Source organism: Pteropus alecto, unplaced genomic scaffold (genome assembly GCF_000325575.1).
Source record: "Pteropus alecto unplaced genomic scaffold, ASM32557v1 scaffold76, whole genome shotgun sequence".
In the NCBI taxonomy this organism is placed as follows: Eukaryota; Metazoa; Chordata; class Mammalia; order Chiroptera; family Pteropodidae; genus Pteropus; species Pteropus alecto.
In genome coordinates, this window is record NW_006443138.1 from 30697362 (window position 1) to 30711382 (window position 14021).

Sequence of the window (14021 nt, forward strand, 5' to 3'; positions counted from 1 at the left end):
AGCAGGAATCCTCATGGACTCTAGGACTCAGAGGGGAGCAATAACTGGAGACCCAGGTGAACCCAAGGTCGTGCCTCCTATTCAGAGTTGATTTCTGGAACACTAGCATTCCCACTTTCTGCCAGCGCCTCCAGGCCTTTTGCTTGTTAATGACAGTGGTCCCTGTTCTCTAGGTTTCAAAAGCCTTTTCTCTCTTCGAAAGGAAGAACAGTCAGCCTCTCTAACTAGCCCAACTCTCCTGAGAAATTCCGGAAGAGTTCTAAGATTAAGGAAAAGAGGGAGGAGAGATGAAGGGTGAATAATACCTTTAATTCAGAGTCAGTCATAAAAGGAAGAATCTGGAGAGAGAGGCTGCTCAGTAGAATAGTAAAAGTGACATTGTCTGGCATTAAAATCCATTTCTTCTTGCATGTTTGGTTTGAGGTTGGTTTCTCCTTCTCTGTGCCTGGTTCAGAGTCACCCCAGCGGCTGTGGACATGAGCAGGCACTGCCTGCCAGTGGCCCTTCCCATAAATAGCACAGGAGGGAGAGAGGAGCCTTGAGTGGGTAGCTGACCATGCATGTTCCAGTGCCCACTCTAATGAAACTGAAAGAATGAAACAACGCTTACCCTGGCCCCAATGCAGACATGTGCATCCCTACCCCTCTCTGAGGGTAAAGGAGAAGTAGAAGGAAGCTGCATGAGACATGCGTGCTCTAGTTCCACCATTATTTGTGGCATGCCTCCCATGGCTCCAGCAGAAGTTACAAGTTCTACTCCCAGCCCTGTAGAACTTCCCATCTGGTTACCCAAGGAAGATGCCATGCTTCCTGAAATTATTGGTGGACAGGCAAGGATAAGAGAGTAGAGCAGGGAAGGGCAGGTGAGGTTGGCAAAGTGGGACAGGGAGAGCCTTAACTCTTACATCCATTCCTGAGCAAGAGTCAGAGGTACATGTGGCTGGGGAAGCAACAGGGAGCAGAGGACAGAGACCTGTGTCCTTGTCCCAGCTCTGCTCACTTGAAACCTCAGTTCCCTCATCTACAAATTGTGACTGAAGACACCTTCCCTGGCTGTTTCCCCAGGTGGTTCTGAGGATTAAATGAGGTAATTTCATGAATGCTCCAGCACCACACAGTGCCGTACCCTTTTCTATTGAGCGGAAAAAGCACCATGTGTATACCACAGTTCTACACTACATGGTACATGTTTCCGGAAGAAGCTGCTGTGTAGTGTAAGAGTCTCCATGGAGGCAATAGGCCTTGGAAGGAAAGAGGGTCTTGTGCATGCCCATAGGAGGTCCCAACCGGGCAGGTCAGGTGGAGGTGTACAGTACCTGGCAAGCACCATGCCTATGTTAGGTCTTCCATAAGAATGGGGTCAAACCAAGCTGACCAAAAGTGGTATATTCTGGAGGCCAAGAGTAGAGAGTAGAGCCAAATGCTTGAACCAGAGGGTGAATGTTGGGTAGAAATGGAAAAGGAGTTTGGATAGGCAGAGTGAAACCAGATTTCAGAGGGCCTTGGGAGATAGGCTGAGGATTCTAGGCAGTAAGTGATAATGATGTGATGTGAAGAAATGATGCTGAGGAAAGACCCATCCAGCAGATGAGAGAATTCAGTATAGGTTTCAAGTACCCCTTCCCCCTGCCCTCCCTGTCCCCCTCTCAAACAGTCAACAATCTGGTGTTTCATCACACAGAGAGCTCCTTGCTTATAAATGTCAGCTTCTTTTTTCCAAGATAAAAGAAATCTTAGGAATCTCCTCTTGAACCCCCAGCAAATGCTTGAAAACATCCAGAAATGAGCAACTCCTAGTGTCTCAAGGTGCCCAGGTCATTTTGGAAATGCTTCTTACATTAGGGCAAAATCTTTGCTCCTTCGATTCGCATTCTTTGATGCCTATTCCTTATAGAACTACTCTAGGCAGGCAGTGTCTTCCTCCGACATGAAAAAATTTCCAGGTATTTGAAGGAAGTGATGAGGTCTCCCAACCTACCATATCTAAAATGAACCTTTCCAATTGCTTCATAGATCGTGGCGCGCAGCCCTCACCATCCCAGAACTCTGCCTCTGGCTGCTGCTCCTCTTTGTCTGTGGCCCTGTGCTCTGGCCATCTGTCCTAACAGGGTCTGACTGATGCAGAGGAGGGAAGCACTGCTTCCCCAGGTCTTATCCCACACTGGTGAAGGACTTCTCAATGAAAGATGAGGGCAACTGAAGTAGCAAGGTAGACCAGGTAAACTGCATCCTTGGTCTTGCAACCAGGTCAATAGGGAGGAAAATAACAACTACTTGTATCCAGCAGGCAGAGTTGGGAGATTAATTAAAGGAAAGGACTTGCCGCAGAAGGGGGCAAGCTGATTGATATTCTGACAGCTGCCCATAAACTCATGCATGAAAGTATGAGGCTGAAGAGGCACCATGGGGTTGGGAGCTAAAGTGACTCACTCCACATAAATGGCACTGATGCAAGCAGCCTAGAAATGTAAGGCAACAATTTACTTGCATGCTCAAAAGGAAGGCAAGGCTGGGACCTTTCTGAAGAAGTACTGCTCCTTGCTCCAATAACTGCCCGCACCCCACCCCCACTGTGGCTACCTGCATCCTTTGAGATTGTGCTGGGGCCTGTAGGACTTCCTTGCAGGAAATATGACCTAGGTCAAAATTATCTTGAGCAGTAGAAGCAGTGAAGTGGAAAACAGAGCCCAAGAGAAAAGAGAAAATGAGAGTGGATTGCGAGCTCTGTGTAGCTGTTGTCAACAGCAAAGAATAGGACACAACATATAAAATTCACCCATAGAAGAACTTTTGAATTCCAGACAGGGGAGGGAGGCTTGAGCCTATGCTCATCTGTGATGACCAAGGGTGGGCTTTCAGCCTCTCTGTGATGTAAGTAAATGCGAAGTGGAAAAAGACATAACCAAGTGACAGAAGGAGGACTAGACCTCTACCACTAACTAGCTGTGTGACCCTGGGCAAGTCACTGACACCCTCTGGACCTTAACATTCTCATCTGTGAAATGGAGAGCTGGCCTACTTCTAGCCCTGCAATACACTTGTGATTCAGATCTCTGTTTTGCAGTGTGGAGACTGAGCCACAGAGGAGTAAAGTAACATATCCAAGGTCATATAGCTCCAAAGCCACAGAGCCAAGATTCAAACTCAGGTCACCTAGCTCCAGAGCCCGTGCTCCTAACCATGCTGCTCTGCTTCCTGCTTCTCCCTCTTTGCCCAGAAGAGCTGGCAGGGAGGCCCTGGGCATGATTATAAAATAAGTGGCTTCTCTCCCCCAGATCTCCACTTGCACTTTCTGCCTCTCTTCTCCTCCTAGTGGTATAAGCACATCTTTAGGACTTTCTAGTTCTCTCTTGTGATTAGGAAAGGGTTTTATAAATTAATCCAGTATATGTAGTTGCTAAGAGGGCTGACTTAGTGTACCATCCACCACAGTTCAAATGCTCGATCTTTTTAGTTGCTTACTTTGAATAAGTGACTTAATTCTCTAAGCCTCCATTTTCTGATCCATAAATTGAGAACATGTAATTGGAATAGATGACCCCTCATAGGATTATTTTGAGGTTTGAATCAGTTAATGTATGTAAAGTGCATAGAAGAGTAGCTGTCATGTAGCAAGTGATCAAAAAACTGAACTATTATTATTAAGATAGAAATGACTGCTATTACTATTATGCATCTCAAGAATATTTGCACTCTGAGAGCACCAGATCCTAAAATGAAGGAATTACTAGTAGACATCACTGAACTGGATTGGAGAAAGATTGGGGACACAAGTCATCCTCTGTCCCCTTCGTATCGTACCACATGGGTGACCATTTACTGCTAAACCTGACCTTGGGAACTAGAATAATGTCCTCTCTCCAACTTAAAAGTAGTTTTATGCCTAAAATTATCAGTGTTTTCAGTGAGCTGTTTTTCCTTGGGCGTGTCCAACCCCTTCTATGTGATCAGCTGTCCTGTTTTCCCCATAGTCCCAAGGGCCTGAGAATGTTCCCCGCTGCCCAATCATTCCTAATGAAGGTGGGGTGGGGGTGGGAAAGGAAACAGAAAGGGACGTGTGTTTGTTGCAGCTGAAGTTCCTTCCCCTGCCTCCTCCTGCACTGCCCACCTCCCCTCGACCCCACACCCACCCCCCCGAATAATAACTGAAGCGTTGACTCAGTGGCACCACAATCATGAAGAGAAATTTTCTGCTTGGGAGCACTGGATGTTTATGGCCTGCTGAGAGCACAACGACCCCAGTTTTTCTTTTTTGGATTTTAGCTGCGGAGCAAGGGCAGGCATTTGTGCCTCCTCTCAGTTTATAGCAGTAATAATAATTATGATGATGGCACATCATGCTTATATTGTGCCTTTTTAATAAGGCCACTTTATTTGGCTTCTTAATATTTAATTCTGTTTTATATTTACTTTCCGATGGCTTAAAATCAACCAGGTTTTAATTGCTTATGTGGAGGAAACCATGCTGGGCCTGAGCTGGCAGGAAGTTGTTGAGATGGCTCTGAAGGCTGATGGCCCCTTTCTCTGTGACCTTTCAACCCAGACAAAATGAGTACCATTTTGTTTTCTCTCTTACCATCTCTTTCCTCTTTTATTCTGAAATGTGCTTTTCTCCTCTCCTACTCTTCTTTCTGTCCCTTATAAGAGACCTACAATTCATCATCTAGTTCAGGTTACTTATGTAAGAGACGAGGAAAATGAGACCCCAAATTATCACGTGACTTATCAAGGGTTTGGAGCTGTTTATTGGCAAGGCCAAGGCAAGGACTCTGGCATTTTCTAGACTGCCAGTACTGGGGAGATTCCTAAGACTCTGAGTTGGATAAAGACATATAAGGAGCTCTTTCACCCATCATCTTGAGACTACCTAGCCTTGTGCTTGATCTGTCAAACTGTAGAAAAGTAGTAAAGAATAATTTCCCAAGTTATTTTTTCTGCAAGAGAAAATTAAATTTGATGAACTATAACACAGTTCCTCCCAAGAGAGCCTTCTGGGGCAATAACCACCACCAGAATGTTTGATTATGTTCTGCCATGAGGCTAAAGCAATCCCGTGATAATACCCTATATCACTAGTTCTTATCAATAATTCAACCAGCAAATTTTCATTTGAGCAAAGTTATTCTGGAAGTTGCCTGATGTAGCCAGGTAAGCTCTGAACTCAAAGACAGTCATTCTCTGCCATTTGCTAGTTGTCACTTTCAACTGTTGGGGGTTATTCTTCACCTGCCAATCAGATAATTCTATCTACCTTACACACTCAGGTAGACATGTAAACTGAGTGATTTGAGGAGAGGCTTTGAAGATACAGGCAGGGTTTAAGGAAGTCAGCAAGAGATAGTGCAGAACTCAGGACAGCACTGCTGGGGGTGGGGGCAGGGAGGGGAGGTCTTACCACCCCAGGCCTGAAGGGACAAAGTGAGGAAGCAGTTCATAGAAGTCAGAGAGGGTAGTTATAAGGAAAGGGCCATGTGACAGACCTGTAGCCCTCAGCAAATTGCACCAACCTGCATGCATGTGCCAGAAGAGTGAAGGACCCTGCCTCACTCTCTTCAGGCCTCACAGACATCCTGCTGGTGATTCCCATTGGCCAACCCAACAGGAAGCCCCAGCATAGGAGAGCTTACTGATGCAGTTTACAAACTCAGCCTTCTGGATACAGGACATGGCAGAGAGGGATGGAGAGTACAGCTGAAGGAGAAATCCTCAAGATGTCCAGCATATAGGAATACCCTTAAAATTCTGTGAAGATAGAAAGTGTTGTTATAGTTCCATATCCAATAGCACTAGGATCTGAAAGGGAGTTCAGAAAATTCTAATATAAAGTCTCTGGCCTTGAGAAAGTCATGATTTAGTTAGGGACATAAATCTAATTCTTGTACAGCAAACTATAAGAAAAACAGATTTAAATTAGTTGGTAATATTAGCAAATACTTATAGCACTTACCATTTTACAGAGTTATTTTATAAATATTTCACTTAATTCTTGCCAGAACCTTTTAAAATAAAAAGTATCATTATCTTCTCTTTTCGGATAAGGAAACCTGACCTCAGAAAGGTCAAATAACTTCAAGTTACAAGGCTAGGAGAGGATGGAACTAAAACTTGAATTCAGGTTTTTATTTATAATTCTCACAGATCCCAGTATTCCTGCAGCTCAGAAGAGGGGACTCAAGGGCAGTGGCTAGTCCCGAAAGCCTCGACAGGCTAGAACTGGACCTCTAGGAATGGGCGAAATTTGAATAGTTCAAGAGTCAACACACTTTTTTTCTAAAGGGCCAGTTAGTAAATATTTTAGGCTTTGCATACCACATAGAGCCTCCACTCCAACTATTCAACTCTGTTGTTGTCATGTGAAAGCAGCCATAGTTCACACCTAACAAATGGGCATGGTTGTGTTCCAGTGAGACTTCATTTACAAAGCCAGTTGCAGTCTGGATTTGGCCCAAGGGCTGTAGTTTCCTGACCCCTGGAATATATGCAGGGGAGATGGACAGACAGTCCAGGAGAGGGCATGATATAGAACATATACAAAAGCCCAGAAGTTGGAATAAAGATGGCACATTCAAGGGATGATGAGGAGGGTAGCCTGACTTGGGCAGAGTTTCCACAGGAAGTAATGGGAATAAGGATGAACAGATAGTGCTCTAGTCAGCTAGGGCTGCTCTAACAAAGTGCCACAGACAGGGAAAATTAAACAACAGAAACTTACTGTCTCACGGAGGCCAGAAGTCAAAGATCAAGGCATGAGCAGGGTGGTTCCTTCTGAGAGCTGTGGGAGACAGGTCTGTCTCCCTGGCTTGTAGAATGCCATCTTCTCCCTGTGACTTCACATCATCATCCCTTTATAAATAGCTGTGTCCAAATTTCTTCTTCTTATTAGGACACCAGTCAGATTAGATTAGAGCCCAACCTCGTGACCTTATTTTAATTTAATTACCTTTTTAAAGACTCTCTCCAAATACAGCTCTGAGGTATAGGGGTAAGGACTTCAACATATGAATTCCTGAGGGGACGCCTTCAGCCATCACAGATAGGATGGAGTCAGATCTCGGGGAGTTTTAGATTCCAGATTAGAGTCAGTGAGGTAGAAAATTAGGAATCTTTTTGCTTGTTAGCCAGAACTCTGATAATGCTTTGAGAAAGTGAATACTTATTATACCACTCATATGCAAAAAATAAATAAATAAATAAATAAAATGAGCACCTGCCAAGTAAATGGCAAAATAAATGTCACAGTTCCATCCAAGAGTACATGGAAGCCTGGGCAGTTGGATCCCAGCAGTCTGGCTGACCCAGGAGTCAGCCCATTGGCTCCATATGGCACTCCACAGTACTGGAGACATTAAGGTTGGATGAGAAATGCCTTCATCTACTGCCTGGGATGTCTGGCCCTGATACACCAACCATCTTCCGACAAAGGAACATAAAAGATTGACAGCAATTGATGAGTCATCTGACCTTGGGTAGTGAGGCCATCAGCTAAGTTTAAGAATGAAGACTGGGCATTTCTCTTAGCAAATCTCAAGAGAGGCCAGCTATTCTTGCTGACGGTAACAATAGGGCATTGCAAAGCCTCATTCCCCAGGACAATGTCAAAGCTGTCTTGGATGACCAGAGATTTCGGAACTGTGAAGCTTTCTGCATCTCTCCCCAAGTTCATTCCTTGTTCTCTCAATGGAGCTTTGCTGCAGTGTCACTCAGTTGATGATGACGTGTGAAAAGATCTGAGACAGAAGGCCTCAAGAAGCAAGGCCTGCTATTTTATATGTGGATGGTTCTCCACATATCTCTTCCGGCCTCAGGAGTGGGAAGTAAGGGAGGGAGGGAAGGAGAGAAGAAGAGGAAAGAGAATAAAGGAAGGAATACCTAAGAAGATTTTGCTTACTATTTCCTTTGTTGATTGATTGCTAAGCAACCTTAGTGACTTCCTTTTTCTTTTATCAAAATTGAAGTTACTCTTACTCTCAAATCTTAGCCCTTTCTGAAGTCATTTTTTATTCATTTGAATGAGGTTGGCCATCTTTGGGCACACGTATTGCATCGGTTGCATCATAATGGCTATAAGAGATCTAATTTCTGTTTTGCGGAAAACATGAGCATTAATGCACTGGAACAGTCTGGAGCAGACTCACCACTTGGAGATTTGTTTTAAGCAGTCTTAGGACCTGACTGGAGACAATCACTAGTTTTATAGAGAGGGTTATGTGCTGTGAACCTATTCTTTCTCTGTTGACCACAGCTGCAGAAAGACTGGCCAGCAGAAAACAGCAGCCATGTTTTCCAAGCATTGCCTGGTATTTAATGGAAGATTCCTAAATTTTAGTGAATAAACCCTCAGAGGGTTTGCAAACCCAGACATGTCAGGGAACACTGATCTTCACAATGGCTTAGATCTAGTGCTCCTCTCCCAGCACAATTCATATGATTTCGAGTTTCAGGAAATTATTTTGTGTCAGAAGTGACTTATGATAATTCTCCCAGGATCCACACAACTATTCTCCCAGAAAGTCAGGGGATGCATTGATTACTGTAAGTCAAGAACTGTGTACCTCTCTTGAGACACAGAAATTGTTCTAGTAAGTACCATTCACTCAAGAGTTGCTACCAAGAGTAGATGTTTGGGGAAAAGACAACATTAATCAAGATGTAATCAGTTGTCAGAAAGATGGAGTCTACACAACTCATTGTAGCTGTTGGTGAAATTACTAAGTATGTAATTGTTTTATCCACCACCTGCAATGGCAGCTGTTAATTATTTTTTAATGAAAATCTCATTTTCTTTTGGAATCTTCTCAGCAGAAGCCAAGGGAGAGGAGAGCCCAGAGACCCAGATTTGATTCATAGTACCAAGTACCAGTGAACTTAGAAAGTTAGAAAACTAACTTCTCTCTAGCATTCTTCCTCAGCATTCTTCTTCCTAAATCCATTCAATGAAGCACATTTCATTCCACAGAGGGCGTATTGTCATGACATTGTCCACAGGTGAGCAGGCATCAAGCTTCACTTCTCAGGGCACTGAGTGAGTGGCCTTTAGAGGAGAAGTGCCCTCAGGCACCTGGGTTCTTTGCCATTTTTCTGCCTTGGTTTCCAACCAGTGCATCATCTGAGTGTTCAAAGGAGGAGTCAGGCTGTCCATCTAATCCCCAGAATTAGTATTTAGCATTTATAATTCTCAACTTTCAACTGTTTGGACACTCAGTTTCCAAGAAGGAATCCAAGTCCATCTCTCCAGGGCAGCAAGTCCCTTAAAGAATCAGCTTTGATCGTGCTGTCTAATCTCTTAGTAATAGGGGCACAACTGCATCTTCACCACATGTGCTTATGGAATAAACTATCACAAATTAACAGGCACTAATATGTTAATGTACTGCTCCTTCCAGATGAGATATTTTAATTTCATTTCAACAAGAAACCTTCAGATATATAACTTCATCTGAAAGAGCAGATCTAGCGGAGACTACTGCCTGCCATCAAGAGAGGTGATTTATATGCTCTTCAAATCACTTTGCACACAGGCAGCTGCCAACTTTCCCTGCATGAAAGACCAGCCATGGTCAAATTCAGATATACATTGAATGGCCATGATTTTATCAAACTCTTTCTATTTTTTTTTTTAAGTTATACAGTTATTTCTGAAATCCAACAAGATGGGACAATATTGATGCTAAAGCCAAAAGTTGGATAATGCTTCTGTATAACAGATCACAATGTTCTGGGCTTTCTATCACTGGCCAAGGTTCCCATCTCCCCACACAACTGCGCGAACAGAAACTTGGTGTCTGGCAGCCACGTGTTTACTCCTTCGAATAAAAGACCACTCATTATGAGATACTCACTTGAGTGACTGTTATCATTCTAAACTGAAACATATCTTTTTACTAGGAGGCAAATTTAAACGAAGTCCCTCATTTCAGCTCCTAACTCTCAGTGATTTTTTCAAATAAGATTTTTGAGGGAAAAAAAATGCTACTGGTTGTGAAGTTTCTGCTTATTCCAAACTTTGTCTTTTAAAGATGTGTGTTTGAGAAATGACCCTTTATATAGGTTAAAAATAAGCCTGACCTTTTCTGCCATGAGCCAGTCTTCAGAATTCTCACTAACAAGCATCATTCAAGGATGTTCACTGAACGTAATCTGAGTTTCAGGGGAAGAAGATGAGATAAGAAGCACCTAAAGCTTGGATGGACTTTCCCCTCATGCCCTGTCCCGGGACTGATGGGGCCACCTAGCTTTTCTCATCAGGGCACACACTTACATTCATGAGTGGAAGCAGATTTCCCACCTCTCTCATCAGCCGTGATGATGCCTTACTCACCACTCATCCTTAGCATCCTCCATAGGGACCTGACAGAGGCATGGTTAATGCCAGTTCTATCAAATGGAGTTGGAATACTCTCTTTCTCAAGAATTAGCTGAAGTATTTCATATCCACAACCACGACACTTCCAGGAAGCTCTCTCCTCAAAACCACTAACTAGATAGACCAATGTAGACCGAAACCTCTTCTGGAGTAATTCCTTCTCCCCAGTGTTCATCATTTGTTTTGTGTCATTAATTTATGTGATTTGGGGTTTTGATTTTATTTTATGATGTTTTCTTATATGTTTTGGTTCATTGTTTTTTGTAATTTTTTTAGTTTATTTTTGGAGATGAAAACGGATGTTCTATGTGAAAGCTGAGTTCCTTGTTTCTTTCTTTTGCCCGTGGCTGACTGCATGCTCTCTATTGATGTCTTGTTCCTGGTTCTTGAAAATGACCATCTTGTCTGTGAAAGGAGGCGCTCCAACGGGCTTGCTTGATCAGAAGAAAGGGAAGTTTGCTTGGTTTAGTCACTCCACAGAAACCCATGGTAACGTTCTCCTGTGCTCTGTGTGTATAAATGTGTGTTGGTACATACCGGACTGGATGGGAGGGTATTTTTCTTGATGGCTTGTGATGCAGTGGTCATGTATGTGTGTGTATGTGTTTGTGTGTATGTGTGTGTCTTTGTGAGGGGATGGTAATCTGTCTCACTCACAGCCACTGCCTTATTATGTCTTCATATATATAAAGTCAGTAGACATGAAAATCAGCAGCTATTCCTTGATGGAATCTTGCCTTTGGATAGTGCCAGGCAAGATTAAGGTCACTGTAAATGCCAACTTGATACTGGTACAAACAGTGCCTTGTTTTAGAAGGGGGTATGATTCCTTCTAAAGTCCAGGCCTGCCTACTCCTAATTTGGTTGCCTTTTCAAGCCTAGCACCACCACCATCACACTATTCCACACCTAAGGAGCTCTCTGGAGCAAAATGTCACAAAATCAAATACAAAGCTCAGCTCTTGAAATAACGATGCCTGAAGAGTTAAAAGAACCTTAGGTGAGAAATGACTGGAAATGACTGAAAGACTGAAGGCTCTTCAATTATATTACTTCTTCCTCAGGGCAGATAGAGCAAGGAACTCTGGAAAGCTCTGAAAGTCTGTCTTCCTGCTCCCAGTGCTAAAACCATCCCTAAGGTCTGGTCTTCCTCACCAGCTCCCTCAGATCTCAGGCTGCAAAGAGAGTATAAATGCTGTCAAATTCAATAACACCATTTGTCTATTCACCACGTTCCAGTGATGTTCCCACAGCCTGTTTTGGTTTTAAGAATCTCATCTTGTCTTAGAGAATAGGGAAGGGAGTTGGTCAACACAGATGCAATCAAAATGAGCATGATGTAGGGGGTCATGACACTTGTGCTCCAGTCCAAGTCCCACCCCAAACATTGTGTGACCTTGGGCATCTGTCACTTTCTTGTCCTTTGAAGTGAAGGGGACAAGTTAGAGCTGGAAAATGTCTAAAGTCCCATCCAGCTCCAAACTTTAATGGCATCTGGATTTCTTATTACCCAGCTTTGTTGAAAACGCATCCTAGGGTGGAGTCTCTCATCCATGACAGTCAAACACTTGATAAGTCATGAGTTCTCTTTGTATCTTCAGTGTTCTTGAAATGAGTCTCTTCTTACCCACCTATCTTGTGTTCATCCACAAGAAAAAAAAAACTTGGAAAAATCCACATCCAACAAATATCATGCATATAACCAGTAGAAGTCTTTTCCTGGCTGTGGTGGCCCCATGGAGACTTTTCACATGATGCCACATCCCCTGATGCCACACCCTCACTAACTGTAGATTCCCTGGCTGCTGAGGGCCAGTGATTTTCTCTCCACACAAGGAGTTCTGTTCTGCAAGGAAGGCTGAACCAGGACCTATGCTGTGATGGCCACTCTAAAGAACAGGGTTGGCACAAATAAGGAACTCATGTTTGTATCATTTGAAAAGGGTAATAAAAGGTGGAAAAAGAATTTTGTGGAAAAGAATTTTCTTGAATTAAACTTTTTTTTGGAATAAAAATTAATAATAAGAGAAATGGCTTCTAAGCCACTAAATGAGTTCCAAGGGGAAAATCCCAGTTGGTCTGCAAATTCAGCCTCTGTCACCTCAGGGGAAGACTGGAGATGGATAGACAGGTTGGTGCTAGTGGAACTAGATGGTTTATATCCCAAGTCAACCTGTTGTGGTAGGAATATCAAGGTTGCTAGAAAGGGAGCTAGTGTCCCCACAGTCTGTCTTTAAGCCATATGTAAACTTAATTAAGTGGATTCCTCCTTCCTGATGTCTACAATGCTAGTTTAAATCTTAGTGCATGATTCCGTTCATGGTCATTTGCTTCAAGCTCTATTTCAGGTACAGTCCTAGATATAACAGACTCAATACTGCACACTACAGGAAAGAACTGTCCTCTAAATCTATCTAGTAGCTCATGAAGGTGGCAGAAAATCCCCTTTCTATAAATGAGCTGGACCCTAAGTTTGGGGGTAGAGACCCCTAGAATTGGTGGGTGGAAAAAAATAAGGGAAATAAAATATTTTTATGAAATCTCCCCTTTGATGGCGAGTAGTGGATGCAAATGGAAAAGTTTGCACAGCTTCTCTGAGAGTGTAGAGTTGAGGGTAGAGAAAAGATTCAACGGTCAGGTTTTCAGAATGACTCCTATAAGGTAAATGATCTTATCACCAAATTTCCTCCCACATTCCCACTAGTTTAGAGTGCCCTTGGCAGCAAAACTTACCCTAGACAAGCAGGAGGCATGTCACTCAAAGAAATCCATGAGCCTGGCCAGGGCAGTACCAAGGCCTCAGCCTGCTCCAGCAGCACTGTTATTCCCCACCAGTAGGTGTTGCTCGGTCCCCTTCGTCCCAAACAGCACTTGTCCTGGGACTGGGCGTGTCGCAAACTAATGTTCTTCTCTCCCTTTTCCTCCCACCCTCATGCCTTGTTCTGCATCCCTTTGACTCTTGCAGTGAGCATGCCCACAAGTGAGACGGAGTCTGTCAACACTGAGAACGTGGCTGGAGGTGACATCGAGGGAGAAAACTGTGGGGCCAGGCTGGCGTGAGTAGGCTCAGCAAGCCCAGGGTCTGGGCTTTTCCCGGGGTGCAGGCAAGGAAGCTGTGTCCTGAAGTCAGAATGGGGTGGCTCATTACTGGGATGGGCAGGGATCAGAGCACAGCAAGAAACAGAAAGCTGTGTGGGGAGCAAAGGGGAGGGAGCTAGGATGAGGATAGCCCCTAGGGTGTGGGGATGAGTCTTAAATAGAGACTGCTCTTCAATTCAGCTCTGCTGTGAAGCTCTGACACTTGGATTTTGAGCTCCTTGCCATCACATCAGAGAAATACAGGGAGTGTGTGTGCAGGGTTGGGAATGGCTCTGAAGCCTCTTCCTTCAGCCCCTCTCATCTCTTTTCACAAGAGACAATTATGTTAGGGTCCCTGGGTCCTGCTAACCATCCTTTCCATTCTGATAAAAGTGACCTGGAAGGAAAGCCAACAGGTAAGAAAATACACAGAGAAATGATAAACATCTTGGTTCTTATCTACAACACTAAGTTATCCATCTAGGGAAGGGAAACGGGAGCCCGAAATGCAAACTTGAGTTAATAAATTCACCTGTGCTTAGCCTAGGCTGTGGCTGATTCCTCAAAAATAAGTGCTGCC

General features: G+C 43.8%; 1 protein-coding gene across 15 annotated transcripts in view; it reads left to right on the plus strand.

Moving 5' to 3' along the window:
* CACNA1C (calcium voltage-gated channel subunit alpha1 C) overlaps positions 1-14021 on the plus strand; it is a 606859-nt gene that overhangs the window by 461165 nt on the left and 131673 nt on the right. For all 15 annotated transcript variants that reach the window (XM_025041061.1, XM_025041070.1, XM_025041069.1 and 12 more), the window contains exon 10: positions 13329-13419. In XM_025041061.1, coding sequence (XP_024896829.1) covers positions 13329-13419 — 91 coding nt within the window. The remainder of the gene's footprint in view (positions 1-13328; positions 13420-14021) is intronic.